Source organism: Lacerta agilis, chromosome 9 (genome assembly GCF_009819535.1).
Source record: "Lacerta agilis isolate rLacAgi1 chromosome 9, rLacAgi1.pri, whole genome shotgun sequence".
Classification (NCBI taxonomy): domain Eukaryota; kingdom Metazoa; phylum Chordata; class Lepidosauria; order Squamata; family Lacertidae; genus Lacerta; species Lacerta agilis.
The window spans coordinates 70,467,956-70,486,340 of record NC_046320.1 but is presented as its reverse complement, the minus strand read 5'-3'; the positions used below and the strand labels follow the sequence as shown (position 1 = coordinate 70,486,340).

Below are 18,385 nucleotides of genomic sequence, written 5' to 3'. Positions count from 1 at the left end.
GCTAAGAGGAAGGCACGCTTGGCAAACCCTCACCGTGATCAACTCCTGCCCGGAAACCTGTGCCCCCAATGTGGAAGGACGTGTGGATCCAGAATTGGCCTCCAAAGTCACTTACGGACTCACTGTTAAGACCATGTTTATGGAAGACAATCTTACTCAGCTATGAGCAATCGCCAAAGAAGATGACGACACACCAAACATTTATATCAATCCCCCCCCCCCCGCAAAGAATCCTGGAAACTGTGGAGAACCCTTCACACAGTTACCATTCCTAGCACAGTTCCCAAGATACGTTTGGCATCTAGAAGGCACCAGCAAAGGGAGATCACCGGTGGGGAAATCCTCATATCTCAAGAATTTTGTTGATTTTTTCCCCTTTCTTTCTCTTGTCTCCCATCCCACTGTCTTCCTCCTCTTCTTCTCCCATTTCTAACCAGAATGCCCCCCTCTGGGCCTCGAGTCTCTGAGGGTGAAGGACTTCCAGCTCCGGGCTTCCAGCTACAAGCGAATGGGCCTCGGACCCCATCGTGGGCGACTCAACATACAGGTAAACAAACACACACAGCTTGCAGTGCCCTCATCCACCAACAGGAGGAGCAGTTGGGAGGAGCGCAGGTTGGGCTGGGTGCAGGACTCTGGCTTGTGACATCACTAATTGCTGGACTCTGCAGGAGGGCAGAGTTGTTCCCGTGTTTGGGCCAGAGGTGTAGCATGGCCCCAGGCGCACAATTTTTGAGCGGGCACAAACCGGGTGCTCCTCCTCACCCACCAAGGGCCGTGTCAGCCAGCCGGGCTCCCTCATGTGCAGGCAGGCAGGAGGCTCAGCATGGCCCTGCTTTGCTCCCGTGGGGGTGGGGCCACATTGGCAGAGAGGGGTGGACTGGTGCCCCTCCCTGCCCGGTGCATGTGCACCCAGCCCGGGTGCCAGCAACCAACGCTATGCCACCGTTTTGGGTCCTGCTTCCGAGCTTCCCACGGACTCCTGGTGTTATTTTCCTTAGTGGGTCGTGCATACTGCGATTTTGAATAATGCTTTTTATAGGGTAAGGGGGCACTGCGGATGAGTTTGCGGAACCAAGGGGGCGGTGGCCCCAGAAAGTTTGGGGACCACTGCCGTAGATGATGCCAAGCCAGATGGACCGTGGCCTGACTAAGGATAAGCTAGTTTCCTACCATCTGAGACAGGAATTCCAGGAATATTGCACCAGTCTAGAGCACCCCTGGCATGCAACACAGACTGTGTGCATTTGTAACATTGCTTGGAAGATTGCAGAGGAACCCGGAGTGCACTTCTCAGTTCCAGTGGTGCCACTAAATGTGTTGTTGCAATTGTTTGGCTGGCCCCAGTCACACATAACACCCTCCCTGTCGATGCAGCTACCGGAACCCAGTCTCTGCTCTCGGCAAAAGAATCCTTTGATTGCGTCCTGCATCCTCAGCCAAAACCCCAACTCCTCTCTGCTTTCCTCTGCTCTAGTCCGGCATCAACGATGGCGATTTCTACGACGGCGGCTGGTGTGCTGGACACGACAACAAGAACCAATGGCTGGAGGTGGATGCACGGCAGCCGACCCGTTTCACCGGGGTCATCACACAAGGCCTGAACTCCATTTGGACGTAAGTCCCAGGATGTTTCCCTGTGAGCGAATGTGGACCTTGGGCCGAAAAGGATTCTGAGAGGTTCATTAGGTTTGCCCGCCCCCAATTAATTCACCTTTGCGCATTCCCCTGTTCAGTCTGTTTTTCTTCCACCAGATATGACTGGGTGACATCGTATAAGATCCAGTTCAGCAACGACACTCACAGCTGGCAGCCGTGCATGAATGGGAGTGAGGAGATGGTGAGTCCATGCGGGTCCTCAGGGGTGCTGGATGAGATGCCAGGCTCTCTGATTGCCTGGACCTAGGATCCCTAGCTCTCTCTGATTGCCTGGACTTGGTGATACCAGGCTCTCTAATTGGCTGGACTTGGGGTGCTGGGGTCTCTGATTGGCTGGACTTGGGGTGCTGGGGTCTCTGATTAGCTGGAATTGGGTTGCTGGGGTCTCTGATTGGCTGGACTTGGGGTGCTGGGGTCTCTGATTGGCTGTACTTGGGGTGCTGGGGTCTCTGATTGGCTGTACTTGGGGTGCTGAGGTCTCTGCTTGGCTGGACTTGGGTTGCTGGGGTCTCTGATTGGCTGTACTTGGGGTGCTGAGGTCTCCGATTGGCTGGACTTGGGGTGCTGCGGTCTCTGATTGGCTGGACATGGGTTGCTGGGGTCTCTGATTTGCTGGAATTGGGGTGCTGGAGTCTCTGATTGGCTGTACTTGGGGTGCTGGGGTTTCTGATTGGCTAAAATTGGGGTGCTGGGCTCTTCGATTGGCTGGACTTACGATGCCAGTTTCTCTGGTGTCTGATTTGATTGGTTTGTCAAAGTGAAAATTTTTAATAAAAATGATTTGGGGGGTGGGGGTGGAGAGAAACGCTGCTCCCAAGCCAGAAAAGCTATGAGTCTGAATCAGTGGGTTAATCAACTCAAAAGCTTTGGTTGATTAAATTGGTGGGGCTCTGAGTTAAGGATCTGCTTGCTTACTGTCTTAGTTCTTGTGTGTTGTTTTAATAGTACAGCATGAGGCTCTTAGAGTCATGGGTTCGAGCCCCAAGTTGGACAAAAGAGTCCTGCATTGCAGGGGGTTGGACTAGATGACCCTCATGGTTGCTCCCAGTTCTACTGTTCTATGATATGTGGCTTTTCCTTCTAACCAAGATGCCCTTAGGGCACTGCCTGAACTCTGTCAAACTTTCCTTGGAAGTCATAAGGGATAGAAACTCCTTCTTGTAATTGCAATGGGAGCTGCGATCCTCAGAATCCCTTACCCTGTCCAAAATTCTGGCACTACTTCTGCAAGGCTGGCAACACGCACATCACCGTGTACACATAACCTGAAGTGTTCCATGTGGCCTTTTCAGCATTAAGAGCTACCCTCCTTCCTTAATAAGCAAATGAACAATAGTTTGACTGAGCTGGGTCTTGGCACCAGGGCAGCAGCAGAGATCCAAAGCTGGGTCTTGTGCCTGGAGGGTGTGCCAAGCCAACCAAAGGGAAATCAAGGGCCTCTGTGCCCCCTTGCCAAAGGAAACCAGGGGCCTCACTGCCTGCCTTTAGGGAAGGAGCTGTAGCTCAGCGGCAGAACACCTGCTTGGCATGCAGAACATCTCAAATTCATTCCCCGCTGGCATCTTCGGCAGAGAGAGTCCTGTCCGAAATCTTGGAGAGCTGCTGCCAGTCAGTGTAGGGAATGCTGAATTACAGGGACTCCTGGCTGAAGCCCTGGGAATATGCAGGAGCACCTCCCCTTGCATGCACAAGGTCCCGGGTTCAAGACACAATCATGCATTGCTGCTTTCACTGACCTGGTGCCCTCCAGCTGTGTCGAACTACAAAGCTGTTCCAGAGAACTAGACTCATTGCTTTATTTCTAGGGGTCTGAGTCGGACCGCAGGCTTAACATGAGTCCACGATGTGATGCAGCAACGAAAAAAGCCAATGCAATTCTGGGCTGCATCAATAGGAGCATAGCATCTAGATCAAGGGAAGTAATAGTACCACTGTATTCCACTCTGGTCAGACCTCACCTGGAATACTGTGTCCAGTTCTGGGCACCACAATTTAAGAAGGATATTGACAAGCTGGAATGTCTACAGAGGAGGGCAACCAAGATGATCAAGGGTCTGGAAACCAGGCCTTATGAGGAACGGTTGAAGGAGCTGGAGATGTTTAGCCTGGGAAAGAAGAGACTCAGAGGAGATATCTTCAAATATCTCAAGGGCTGTCACATGGAAGATGGAGCAAGCTTGTTTTCTCCTGCTCTGGAGGGTAGGACTTGAACCCATGGCTTCAAGTTACAAGGAAGGAGATTCCAACTAAACGTCAGGCAGAACTTTCTGACAGCAAGAGCTGTTCAACAGTGGAGCAGAGTCCCATGAGAGGTTGTGGACTCTCCTTCTTTAAGCAGAGGTTGGGCGGCCATCTGTCAGGGATGCTTGAGATTCCTGCATTGCGGGGGGTTGGACTAAATGACCCTCAGGATCCCTTCCAGCTCTACAGTGCTATGATTCTGTTTTGCTGGATGGCTAGCCTCAAAATGACTCCCTCTCTGTCACCCGCTCCAGGTCTTCGCCGGAAACAAGGACCCCGAGACGCCGGTCCTCGGCCTCTTCCCCACTTCAGTGGTGGCCCGATACATCCGCATCAACCCCCAAACGTGGTTTGAGAATGGGACCATCTGTCTGAGGCTGGAGGTCCTGGGTTGCGTAGTGCCAGGTGAGGGCCCTGGGTTCGAATCTTGTGGGCATTCCTGGCTCCAGGGTTGGGAGACTCTTTGGACAAAAGGCCCATGTCTGGGGCCCACCAGTTTTCTGCTGATGCCTGTGTTGGCCATCTGCTTGCCCTCTCCCTCCGGGCCCAGACGAATCTATGGTGTGACTGCATTTGGAATACTGTCTACAGTTCTGGTTGCCTCGCGTCAAAACGGGTACTATAGAGTTGGGGGAAGTTCAGGAAAGGACCACCAGGAAAGGGGGTGGTGGGACTCTCTAATGAGGAAACATTGCAGTGTTTGGGGATTTGATGAGTGAGAGGCAACATGGTAGAGGTTTCAAAAATTATGCATGGCATGTGGAATGCGGTTAGAGAAATGTTTTTATAATGCTAGAACTCATGGGCATCCAATGAATGTTGGAGGATTCAGGGCAGATAAGAGTTAAACTACGGCTAATAATAATAATAATAATAATAATAATATATACCCCACGCACCCATCCGGCTAGGTTTCCCCAGCCACTCTGGGCGGCTCCCAACAGAATTAAAAGCACAATAAAACATGAAACATTAAAAACTTCCCTAAACAGGGCTGCCTTCAGGTGTCTTCTAAAAGTCAGATAGTTGTTTATTTCCTTGACATGTGATGGGAGGGCGTTCCACAGGGCAGGTGCCACCACCGAGAAGGCCCTCTGTAACCTCACTTCTTGCAGTGAGGGAACCGTCAGAAGGCCCTCGGAGCTGGACCTCAGTGTCCAGGCTGAACGATGAGAGTGGAGACGCTCCTTCAGGTATACTGGGCCATTTAGGGCTTTAAAGGTCAGCACCAACACTTTGAATTGTGCTCGGAAATGTACTGGGAGCCAATGTAGGTCTTTCAGGACCGGTGTTATGTGGTCTCGGCGGCCGCTCCCAGTCACCAGTCTAGCTGCCACATTCTGGATTAGATGGCTCTAAAAGAGAAGTAGAGAAATTCACGGAGGAGAGGGCTATCGAAGGCTGGTAGCCTCTGCACTTGGAGGCAGCAGCGTTCGAATCCTGCTTAGGGGTTTCCCACAAGCATCTGGTTGGCCACTGTGAAAACAGGATGCTGGACTGGATGGGATGTTGGCCTGATCCAGCAGCCTCTTCTTGCATCCTTATGGTGCCAGGAGCAAGAGGAGTGAACAGAGGTTGCAGAAAGATAGCTTGTTGATTGCTTTGCATATTTGTTTAGGAAACAGTGTGATGCAGCAGCTAAAAAAGCCAATGCATTTCTGGTCTGCATCAATAGGAGTATAGCGTCTAGATCAAGGGAAGTAATAGTACCACTGTATTCCGCTCTGGTCAGACCTCACCTGGAATACTGTGTCCAGTTCTGGGCACCACAGTTCAAGAAGGATACTGACAAGCTGGAACGTGTCCAGAGGAGGGCAACCAAAATGGTCAAAGGCCTGGAAACGATGCCTTATGAGGAACGGCTTAGGGAGCTGGGTATGTTTAGCCTGGAGAAGAGAAGGTTAAGGGGTCATAGGATAGCCATGTTCAAATATATAAAAGGATGTCATATGGAGGAGGGGGAAAGGTTGTTTTCTGCTGCTCCAGAGAAGCGGACACGGGGCAATGGATTCAAACTACAAGAAAGAAGATTCCACCTAAACATTAGGAAGAACTTCCTGACAGTGGGATTTGCTGCCAAGGAGTGTGGTGGAGTCTCCTTCTTTGGAGGTCTTTAAGCGGAGGCTTGACAGCCACCTGTCAGGAATGCTTTGATGGTGTTTCCTGCTTGGCAGGGGGTCGAACTGGATGGCCCTTGTGGTCTCTTCCAACTCTATGATTCTATGATTCTATGAAACGCAAGTGAGGATCACCTCGAAATGCGAAGGCAACCAATCTCTGCCCACCCTCATGTCCTGGGACCTCCATATGAATGCATTGGTTGGTTGGGGCCGACATCTCACGGTTGATTGCTTTACCAAAAAGTGCTTCCTTTCCTCCCATCCAACCAACCAACCAACCGCTCTAGTTGCCCCCCGCCCTGTTGCCAAAAAAGCTTGGCAGACAGTGATACCTGTATGTTTTACCCAAAGCTTTGCCGTCCTCCTCTCTCGTGTCTTTCCAGACCCCAACAACATCTACTCATGGGACGCGGGACCTGTGACCAGCGATAAATTGGACTTCAGGCACCACAACTACAAGGACATGAGGAAGGTGCGTTGCCTTTTCCACTTTGCAAGGTGCAGAGAAGGAAACATCTCTAGGGCTGTGAAAAGCTTGCAATGCACAATGTGTGGGGTTTCCCAGGTACTTGATCTGTAAGCTGCAACCCAATCACCTGTCTGAACAGGGGAATAACTTTGAGTAGGTACCCGTATAAAGGTATTATTATTATTATTATCATTATTATTATTATTATTATTATTATTATTATTATTATTATTATCATTATGCAACCCCACGGATTGGTGCCCAATGAGGGGTAATTTCCTGCACCGTCCTAAATCCATCGCTATTGCGATCCATTACAGTATGTGGAATTGGGTGTGGGCCATTGTGGGCGCCATTTCGCCCTTTGCCTCAGGCAGCAAAATGTCTTGGGCTGGCCTTGATGATGGCGACCAGAATTGAGAGAGTGACATGTGAAATTTCCCCCCGCGCAGCTGATGAAGCAGGTGAACGACGCCTGCCCCAACATCACCCGAGTATACAGCATCGGGAAGAGCTACCTGGGACTGAAAATGTACGTCATGGAGATTTCCGACAACCCCGGACAGCATGAAGTCGGTGAGGGAAGCTGAGCCTAATCTGTGCCAATTTCATCCGTGCTTGGAGCGACTCTGTGTTCGGACAAGCCTTTGCAAGCACCCTGCCACTCTTATCTGACTTGTCTGCTACTTTAAGGCAGGGGCGTAGCTTGGGGTGCTGCTGCGGCGATGGCCCCGGGCACATTTATCGGAGGGGCACCGGCTGGGTAGCATGAGGAGGACACAACAGGCATACACCCTTCAAATCAGTCCGGTCCGGCTGATTTTTAAAAATATCGTTTTTATTAAATCTCCAAAAAATATTCCAAAACATTTATCGAAATAAACATTTGTTCCCAACATAAATTTATTCTTGACTTCCCACCCCTCCTTTCCAGATGTTTGTTTTTTATTTCTTTTTATGAGCTGTCTTACAATACAGCGCAAAATATGGTCTGAAGCTCAACATCAAAAAAACTAAGGTCATGGCCACTGGTCCCATCACCTCCTGGCAAATAGAAGGGGAAGAAATGGAGGCAGTGAGAGATTTCACTTTCTTGGGTTCCATGATCACTGCAGATGGTGACAGCAGTCACGAAATTAGAAGACGCCTGCTTCTTGGGAGAAAAGAAATGACAAACCTAGACAGCATCTTAAAAAGCAAAGACATCACCTTGCCGACAAAGGTCCGTATAGTTAAAGCTATGGTTTTCCCAGTAGTAATGTACGGAAGTGAGAGCTGGACCATAAAGAAGGCTGATCGCCGAAGAATTGATGCTTTTGAATTATGGTGCTGGAGGAGACTCTTGAGTCCCATGGACTGCAAGAAGATCAAACCTATCCATTCTCAAAGAAATCAGCCCTGAGTGCTCACTAGAAGGACAGATCCTGAAGTTGAGGCTCCAGTACTTTGGCCACCTCATGAGAAGAGAAGACTCCCTGGAAAAGACCCTGATGTTGGGAAAGATGGAGGGCACAAGGAGAAGGGGACGACAGAGGATGAGATGGTTGGACAGTGTTCTCGAAGCGACTGGCATGAGTTTGGCCAAACTGTGAGAGGCAGTGAAGGATAGGCGTGCCTGGCGTGCTCTGGTCCATGGAGTCACGAAGAGTCGGACACGACTGAACGACTGAACAACAACAACAATACAGCTGTTTTGCTTATCTAAACCTCACTGTCATTTGTTCTTGCAGTAACCCACTGCTCATATTTCAAATCCTGACTGCAACTTCATGTACGGGCTTTGGAAGATAATCCATCGATGATCCCCATTCCTCCTTAAACACTTTGTCCTCTTAATTTGGCAGTTAATTTCACCATTCCATCATAGTCCATCAGTTTCAAAAGCCATTCCTCCTTTGTTGCCAATCCTTCTTTCCACTTCTGTGCACACAAAGTTCTAGCTGCTGTCATTGCATGCATAAAAAAAATTAGTCAGATTTTTTCAGAACTACTTTCCCGAACGGACTGATTTGAAGTTTGCATCCCTGCGGTGTCCTCCTGTCTTGCCAAATGCAAGGTGATTCTTTTAAGATGAGATTCAGAAGTAATACAAAACACAAGTGAGTGGGAAGATTAAAGATTTCATTCTAAACAGCAAGCAATAGATAGATACCAAGAAAGCACCTCAATCTGCCACTTGGAAGCCCTCAAGGTGGTGAAAGTAGCCTCAGTTTGCACGGCCTCACAACTATCAGTCCGTGCACGAGCTTCTCTCTAACACTCTGCCAGGGTGGTGTAGTGGTTAAGAGCGGTAGGCTCATAATCTGGGGAACCGGGTTCGCGTCTCCGCTCCTCCACATGCAGCTGCTGGGTGACCTTGGGCTAGTCACACTTCTCTGAAGTCTCTCAGCCCCACTCACCTCACAGAGGAAGGGAAAGGAGAATGTTAGCCACTTGGAGACTCCTTTGGGTAGTGATAAAGCAGGATATCAAATCCAAACTCTTCTTCTTCTTCTTCTTCTTCTTCTTCTTCTTCTTCTTCTTCTTCTTCTTCTTCTTCTTCTTCTTCTTCCTACAACCATCCAATAGATAGCTAACCTGTGTGGCTTGCAGATCACTAGCTACGTGCAGATTATTCATTAACCACCTTTTCCCAAAGCCTCACTTTCTCAAAACAATGTCCAACATCAAAGAAGGTACTAATCATTATCACTTCCTTCCAACAGATTAGGACATTAGAGCAGGCATCCCCAAACTGCAGCCCTCCAGATGTTTTGGCCTACAACTCCCATGATCCCCAACTAACAGGACCAGTGGTCAGGGATGATGGTAATTGTAGTCCAAAACATCTGGAGAGCCAAAGTTTGGGGCTGCCTGCATTAGAGGCTGTTCTGGTGTTGTCAAGGTAAAGGTAAAGGGACCCCTGACCATTAGGTCCAGTGGTGTCCAACTCTGGGGTTGCGGCGCTCATCTTGTGTTACTGGCTGAGGGAGCCGACGTACAGCTTCCGGGTCATGTGGCCAGCATGACTAAGCCACTTCTGGCAAACCAGAGCAGCGCATGGAAACGTCGTTTACCTTCCCGCCAGAGCGGTCCCTATTTATCTACTTGCACTTTGACGTGCTTTCGAACTGCTAGGTTGGCAGGAGCAGGGACCGAGCAACGGAAGCTCACCCCATCGCAGGGATTCGAACCGCCGACCTTCTGATCGGCAAGCCCTAGGCTCTGTTGTTTAACCCACAGCGTCAAAGAGCTTAATAAAAGATAGGGAAAAGGAAGGATAACCATGCCAAATCACTAACACCTCAAAATACAAATATCTTCCAGATAGATTGCCCATATACCTCCTCAGGGCGCACTTCCAGCCCATGGTGGCAGGGTATCATGAGGAGGACGCAACGGCCATGCACCCCTCGATCCCAACCTTTTCAATATCCTTTTCCAAACTTTAATAAAATCTAGGGGGCGGGGGATGCTCTTCTCGACTCAGTATGCCCTCCTGGAAAGCCATCACGACCCGCTCTCTTCTGATTTCAATATACCCTTCTGGAAAGCCTTCTTGACATGCTCTCTTGCGCCCTTCTGCAGGGGAGCCCGAGTTCCGCTACGTTGCGGGCATGCACGGCAACGAGGCTCTGGGCCGGGAGCTGCTGCTCAACCTGATGGAATACCTCTGCCACGAGTACAAGCAGGGCAACCCTCGCATCGTACGCCTGGTCACCGAGACCCGGATCCACCTGCTGCCCTCCATGAACCCGGATGGCTACGAGACGGCCTACAAACTGGTGGGTGGAACAGAGGCACTGGGGCAGGGATTGTGGCGGGAGAGCACAAGAAAACGCTATGGTCAACCTATGGGCGTGGCATGAATGGTAGATGTGCCTCTGTCAGTGAGCTTGACCTCTGGGTCTCTCCGCTGGAGCTCCAAGGGCATCAGGTGCGCAGCAGGCTAAGACGGAAGGAGGTTTGCAGGCACCACTAACTGGCAGGGCCTGCAAAGCTCTGTGCAGGATAGTGCTTTGAAAGGGGCTTCGGAAGACCCAACGATCAGCTGGCAATTCTAGAATCGGTAGAATTGGAAAGGGACCCCGAGGCCATGCAACGCAGAAATCTCAATTATGAAAACCCCTTAGAGATGGCCATCCAACCTCTGCTTAGAGACCTCCAACAAAGGAGAGACCACAACCTTCCGAGGGTGTCTCTTCCGCCATCAAACAGTTCCTACCGCCAGAAAGCGATTTGGCTGCAGTCTCCTTTCTCGCGATTTGAATCGATTCGAGAACCCCCTTGCAAAACACTGTGTGTTGCGTTCAACGTTAGGCATACTCGGGGAAGACCCACCGAGATCAACGGCTAGCTTCGATCCCTTCATTTCAATGGGTCTACTCTGAGTAAGACTTTAACGGAATGCTGCCCTGGCTGTCTTGCGGAGCACTTTGCAAGGCCTGTGCGGTGGCTGACGGGTGGGTGGCTCCACTCTGTTCAAGGCTGTTGCACATCATCGGTTGGGCTCAGAGTTAATAAAATAAGTACGTAAGTGATGCTGCGTCAGAAACAACCTTGCAACATTCCTATTATTCATAAAGGCAGCCTTAGTTTGAGCCAGGGGGCAGAATCAGAAGAGAGCCAGTGTGGTGTAGCGGTTAAGAGTGGTAAACTCGTAATCCGGGGAACCGGGTTCGTGTCTCCACTCCTCCACATGCAGCTGCTGGGTGACCTTGGGCTAGTCACACTTCTCTGAAGTCTCTCAGCCCCACTCACCTTACAGAGTGTTTGTTGTGGGGGAGGAAGGGAAAGGAGAATGTTAGCCGCTTTGAGACTCCTTCGGGTAGTGATAAAGCGGGATATCAAATCCAAATCCAATCCAAGGAGAAGCAGAGTAAAAAGGTAAAGGTAGAGGTCCCCTGGACAGTGAAGTCCAGTCAAAGGCAACTATGGGGTTGCGGCGTTCATCTCACTTTCAGGCCGAGGGAGCCGGCATTGGTCTACAGACAGCTTTCCGGGTCATGTGGCCAGCAGGACTAAACCGTTTCTGGCTCAACGGGACACCGTGATGGAAACCAGAGCGCACGGAAACGCCGTTTACCTTCCCGCCGCAGCGGTGCCTATTTATCTACTTGCACTGGTGTGCTTTCGAACTGCTAGGTTGGCAGGAGCTGGGACAGAGCAACGGGAGCTCACCCCGTCACAGGGATTCGAACCGCCGGCCTTCTGATCGGCAAGCCCAGGAGGCTCGGTGGTCTAGACCACAGCGCCACACGTGTTCCTAGAAGCCGAGTATAAAAGGCAGGAAGGGGTTATCACGCAAAGCCATGCCCTGACGTTCTTCCCTTCCTTCCTGCGCAGGGCTCTGAGCTCTCTGGCTGGGCGATGGGCCGGTGGACATACGAAGGCTTCGACCTCAACCACAACTTTGCTGACCTCAACACGGCCCTGTGGGATGCAGAGGACAACGAGATGGTGCCACACAAGTTCCCCAACCACTACATCCCCATCCCAGAGTATTACACTTTCCCCAATGCCACGGTGAGCCTCATCACGGATCTGCCCCCATCCCTCTGACCCTCGGGTATGGGCAGATGAGTCCTGGTTGGCGTCGTATTTAAGGCTAGCACGGCTCCCATCTGCCCCACATCTGCCTGCCTGCCTCCTCCAAGCATTCAGTGGCAGCAGTGATGTCCTGCCTGTCCACTTTCAGGGCCGGCTCAAGAGATTTCGCTGCCAGAGGTGAAGGGCAAGGTGGCACCTTCTCCCAAGGCACACCCAGAAGCCAGCTGGGCTGGTAGTTAAACCTCACTCCAATAATGGTGTCCAGGGAGTGACCTGTCACTCTCTCCATCCGTTCCCAGTTAGGGAATTTATTAAATAAAAACACAACCCATATTCAAGCAAGACGACCCCCTTCTTTCTTGACTTTACGGCAGTAAAGGACCATCTCGTAAAGTGAGGGTAACTATAATGATCTTTTCAGCTTTTATACCTTCTTACAGACAGCAAATATTCAACCAAGGCACATGAATACACCATATTCATTAAATAATTACTGCCATGCATAGCGGTCAGCTTTTCACTTTTCTTGCGAGGAATCCTATTCGGAATAAGGGAATTCCCCTTTAAAAAAGGGGAAAAGTTGACAGCTATGCTGCCATGTTGTCTATCACATGTCAACTATGCTAGTGTCACGACATCTTTACATGCCGGTCAGGTTAACTGTACAAGTTAAACAAACCTTTAATCAGGACAGTAAACAGAAGCAGACCACACATACAGTCAATCTTTCAGCCAATTAAACAGACAAATTTTGCACCGTCTCTGCCTCTGATCTATGTGGAATTGTTGTTGTTTAGTCGTTTAGTCGTGTCCGACTCTTCGTGGCCCCATGGACCAGAGCACGCCAGGCACTCCTGTCTTCCACTGCCTCCCGCAGTTTGGTCAGACTCATTTTAATAGCTTTGAGAACACTGTCCAACCATCTCATCCTCTGTCATCCCCTTCTCCTTGTGCCCTCCATCTTTCCCAACATCAGGGTCTTTTCCAGGGAGTCTTCTCTTCTCATGAGGTGGCCAAAGTACTGGAGCCTCAACTTCAGGATCTGTCCTTCCAGTGAGCACTCAGGGCTGATTTCCTTCAGAATGGATCGGTTTGATCTTCTTGCAGTCCATGTGTGGAATTGTTGTTGTTCAGTCGTTCAGTCGTTTCCGACTCTTCGTGACTCCATGGACCAGAGCACGCCAGGCACGCCTATCCTCCACTGCCTCCCGTAGTTTGGCCAAACTCATGTTAGTAGCTTCGAGAACACTATCCAACCTTCTCATCTTCTGTCGTCCCCTTCTCCTTGTGCCCTCCATCTTTCCCAACATCAGGGTCTTTTCCAGGGAGTCTTCCAGGGAGTCCGTGGAATTAGTGAAGGGCAATTGTGCCTCTTCTGTAACTATGTTCAAGCTAATAGAGCTTCTGGGGAATATTGAGGTGCAAAGCCATTCCCTTCTTCAATTAAGCGCATTCGATGAAAGGCGAGGGTCCTCCGCTGCACTTGAAGACAGCAAGCTAGCAATTCATTTCCCTTTAAATTTGCATGCCACCTTTCCATATGACTATGCACAAGGCGTTTTACAGCAACAAAACCTACAACAAGGAACACACAACTTATAATAATCTGATCCAATACGAAAAGTCATAATAAAACGTAACTTTAAAATGGAACGACATATCAAATAAAAGTAATACGCAATAATCTGTTAGAATGTAATAGTACACACAATGAGATTAACTCTTAAAACATCAGCAAGTAGTAAACAGAAATCCACTCTTAACAATTACAATCATTGCTAAACGATGATCAACAAAAATAACTGCAAGTCATAATGCATGAAATACCACAATGAATACAAAGCCATGTTAAAGGATCAAATTGAGGAAAAAACACTCAACATATATATATAATTTTTAAATCAAAACGTCAGTTCCGAAGGCCTCTGTTTTGGAATGTTTCAGCTCCCAAATGCCGAAAACACAGAAGTTAACTGCTCCGGTTTTCAAACATTTTTGGAAGCCGAACGCCCGCCGCGGCTTCCATTTTGAGTTTCCCTATTGTACTGAGGCTTCCACTTTCAGTTTTCAGTTATCAAACTTTTCAGAAGTCGAATGGTCTTCCGGAACGGATTAAGTTTGACAGCCGAGGTTCCACTGTACGAAGCACTGGAAGACTTGCCAGAGAGAAGGATTCTGAATTCTTTGGAGTCTGTGGGGGGACGGGGGACGGACAACAACCTCTCTTTGGCTAAGATCAAGTGTAGTACTAACCCTGTTTCTGCTGCAACAGGTGGCCCCAGAGACTCGGGCGGTCATCAACTGGATGCAGCGCTACCCTTTCATGCTCAGCGCCAACCTGCACGGAGGCGAGTTGGTGGTCACCTACCCCTTCGACATGACGCGCACCTACTGGAAGGCCCAGGAGCTGACGCCCACAGCCGACGACGCCGTCTTCCGGTGGCTCGCCACCGTCTATGCCACCTCCAACTTGGCCATGGTGGACGACGACCGGCGCCTCTGCCACTACGATGACTTCATGAGGGAAGGCAACATCATCAACGGGGCGAACTGGCACACGGTGCCTGGAAGTGAGTGCATTGGGGGGGGGGGAATCCTGCATGTTACCTCAGAACCCCACTGTCCCCAGTGGGATGGGATTGTTCATGGTCACCAATGTGCCATATTTCAGTTTATGTTCCCTTAGAATCATAGAATTGTGGAGTGGGAAGGGACCTCAAGGGTCATCTAGAACATCCTCCTGCTGTCAGGGACTGGGCAGAGGAGGAGGAATGGTGGAGACCGCCTTCTCAGCCTGACCCTTCCAGAGAAGGAGAAGACAGTTCAGAATTACAACGGGGGTTTGAGGGAGGTCACAGCTCAGAGGCAGATGAGGGGGAAAGCTGGGCAATAATGGGAGAGGAGGAGAAGGAAGAAGCAGCAGCACTGGGGGGGGGGAGGCAGCTGACAGACACAGTGTCTTTAGAAAGCATTCCAGACCCTCCCTCTCCCAGAACCCGGCGGGCCTTGAACGTAGGAGAGCAAAGAGCTCAAAGGCAGAGGGCACTTTTCAGCACCCGTAGCGATGACACATGAGAGAGGGAGGGGGGGGGAGACTCACTCGGAGCAACGCCTTTATTCTAAGAGGCGGCATTGCCAAGCCTCTCTCTGTGAATATTGAATAAAAAGCAGTTGGTAAGAACTTTTCCTTGTCTTATCCATTCCTGGCGACCTGCCGTGGGGGTTGGATCCTGTGCCTCCTGACACCTGCAATGCAGGAATCTCAGCTATATCATCCATGACAGTTGGCCATCCAACTTCTGCTTAAAAACCTCCATGGAAGGAGAGTCCACCACCTCCCGAGGGAGACCGTCCCCATCGAACAGCTCTTACAATTATTTATTTATTTATTTATTTATTTATTTATTTATACATACCCCACCCATTCCCCAGTCACTCTGGGCGGCTTCCAACAAAAGATTAAAAATACATTAAAACATCAGTCATTAAAAACTTCCCTAAACAGGGCTGCCTTCAGATGTCTTCTAAACATCAGGTGGTTGTTTATTTCTTTAACATCTGATGGGAGGGCTTTCCACAGGGTGGGCGCCACTACCAAGAAGGCCCTCTGTCAGAAAGTTCTTCCTTTCTGTCAGAAAGTTCTTCCTAATGTTTAGTCACAATCTCCTTTCTTGTAACTTGAAGCCACCGGTCTGAGTCCTACCCTCCGGATCAGGAGAAAGCAGGCTTGTTCCCTCTTCCATGTGACAACCCTTGAGATATTTGAAGGTCTATCTCCTCCGTCTTCTCTTTTCCGAGCTAAAAACACCCTCTGGCCTTGAATCTTTCCACCTGCAGGTATGAATGACTTCAGTTACCTTCACACCAACTGCTTTGAGATCACCATCGAATTGTCCTGTGACAAGTTCCCACATGAGTCGGAGTTGCCCCGGGAATGGGAGAACAACAAGGAATCCTTGCTGGTCTACATGGAGCAGGTAAGAAGAGGGCGCCCGCCACCAGGGGAAGGCAGGACCAGGTGGTGCCCCATTATTTTCTTTCTATGCAATTTGCTGCTGGGCAAATGGGTTGCTCAGTCTCAAAGGCCAGGTCCTTCTGCTAGATGTGGTGCTAACCAGGTGTCTCGTTACAGACCCGAAGGGGCATCAAAGGCATTGTCCGAGACAAAGACACGGAGCAGGGCATCGCGGACGCCATCATTTCGGTGGATGGCATCAACCATGACATTAGGACAGGTACAGTTCACATCCGAAGGCAGATCCACCCAAATCACACTTTCTGAAACAGCACGAGGACCGAAACATCCTTTGAAACCCCCACGTAGCTGAAATGTGCCGTGCAACCTCTCCAACCAAAGCATGTTTGCGGAAATGTTAGTGCCAGGGGGAAGTGTGCACAAAAACGAGCACATTAGTGAAACGAGCATACAAAAATGTACAACATTACGAGAAACTGCTTTCAAAAAGGGGTACGTTAGTCAAAACTGCGTACACAAATGCTCTTGTCGGGAGAAATTTGCACTGAAATGCGCAAGAATTTCCACGATTTAAAAAATTTGCAGATCGCTGCAGAAATGTGGAAAACTGAAGGGGGGAGGGATGAGAAAATGAGAGGACCAAAACTGATGGATCCCTTGGTGAAGGGGTGTAGCTGTGGTAGAACACCTGCTTGGCATTCAGAAGGTTCAGTCCTCAGCAGCATCTCCAGTTAGGGCAGGAAATGTCCTTGGCCTGAAACCTTGGAGAGCTGCTGCCAGTCGGTGCAGACAGTACTGAGCTGAATGGAGCAAGGGTCTGGTTCAGGGGGTTCAGCTAGATGACCCTTAGGGTCTCTTCCAGCCCTAAAATTCAATGATTCTATGAGTTGGCTTCCTATGTTCCTTCCAGCCCTAGTTGCATATCAAGGTTTGAGAGGAGGACTCCCTTAGGGTGTTCCAAGGCCCAAAGCACTTTATGCCACTGGTTCCCAAAGAGGAAAATGCTGGAACGGCTTAGGGAGCTGGGTATGTTTAGCCTGGAGAAGAGAAGGTTAAGGGGTGATATGATAGCCATGTTCAAATATATCAAAGGATGTCATATAGAGGAGGGAGAAAGGTTGTTTTCTGCTGCTCCAGAGAAGCGGACACGGGGCAATGGATTCAAACTACAGTACAAGAAAGAAGATTCCACCTAAACATTAGGAAGAACTTCCTGACAGTGAGAACTGTTCGGCAGTGGAATTTGCTGCCAAGGAGTGTGGTGGAGTCTCCTTCTTTGGAGGTCTTTAAGCGGAGGCTTGACAGCCGTCTGTCAGGAATGCTTTGGTGGTGTTTCCTGCTTGGCAGGGGGTTGGACTGGATGGCCCTTGGGGTCTCTTCCAACTCTAGGATTCTATGATTCTATAATTTTGTTGAATCAATCAAATGAAATAGTATTTTGCGGAAATGTGCAATTCATTGTTAATCTTTTGAATTTTATTGTGCTATTATCTTCCTTAGTGGGTCATGCAAACTGCTATTCTGGATAATGTTTCTCAGTGGCGTCCAAACTTTTTCAAAGGAGTGCCAGATTTGATGAAGTGAAGGGAAGTGAGAGCCAACCAAAGGGCCAACCAAAGTTGTTAAGCTTTTTAAAGGTTGAAAGAGTTGAGGTTTTTTCAGGATTTTACCACAGGAAATAAATTGCTACAGGGGCAAGATTAAACCAACCAGACTAGGCCCCCAAAACAGATTTTGGTCATGCCTGGGCCAGTGTGGAAATGTTGAGGATAGTAGGAGAGGATATACTGATTAAATATTATCCTTCCTCACTCACAGAAGTGAGCTTGTGGCAGAGAACATTCCCTTGCACATTGTTGGAAGCTAGTTGATGGATTAATGAGAATCATTTGAGTAAAGCAATCCAGTCTGGCTTGTCCCGATTAGATTGTTCCTGGTAAATCCCCTTTAGGTAAAGGTAAAGGGACCCTTGACCATTAGGTCCAGTCATGTCCAACTCTGCAGTTGCGGCGCTCATCTCGCGTTGCCGTTTACCTTCCCGCTGAAGCGGTACCTATTTATCTACTTGCACTTTGATGCGCTTTTGAACTGCTAGGTGGGCAGGAGCTGGGACCGAGCAACGGGAGCTCATCCCGTCACGGGGATTCGAACCGTCGACCTTCTTATCGGCAAGCCCTAGGCTCTGTGGTTTAATCCACAGCGCCACCAGCATCCCATAAATCCCCTTTAGTTCCCTCTTAAAAGCAATAATGACACAACAGTCTTTTTTAAAAGTAATTATAAGGTTTATTTACATTCAGTTCACAGTATGGTCCTGAAGGCAGGCTTTAGCTTGTACTTACAGTTACAGAGAAAAGTGGTGGGTTGATCCTCTATGAGTGATGAGCCCAT

The 18,385-nt window shown here is 49.5% G+C and overlaps 1 protein-coding gene across 1 annotated transcript in view; it reads left to right on the top strand.

Annotated features, from left to right (window-relative positions):
* Nucleotides 1-18,385, top strand: part of CPXM1 (carboxypeptidase X, M14 family member 1) — a 34,498-nt gene that overhangs the window by 12,889 nt on the left and 3,224 nt on the right. The window contains exons 3-13 of the mRNA XM_033161035.1: nt 438-547; nt 1,478-1,617; nt 1,756-1,840; nt 4,155-4,305; nt 6,404-6,492; nt 6,942-7,065; nt 10,057-10,253; nt 11,815-11,994; nt 14,291-14,588; nt 15,856-15,995; nt 16,151-16,253. Of these exons, the coding sequence (XP_033016926.1) occupies nt 438-547; nt 1,478-1,617; nt 1,756-1,840; nt 4,155-4,305; nt 6,404-6,492; nt 6,942-7,065; nt 10,057-10,253; nt 11,815-11,994; nt 14,291-14,588; nt 15,856-15,995; nt 16,151-16,253 (1,617 nt within the window). The remainder of the gene's footprint in view (nt 1-437; nt 548-1,477; nt 1,618-1,755; nt 1,841-4,154; nt 4,306-6,403; nt 6,493-6,941; nt 7,066-10,056; nt 10,254-11,814; nt 11,995-14,290; nt 14,589-15,855; nt 15,996-16,150; nt 16,254-18,385) is intronic.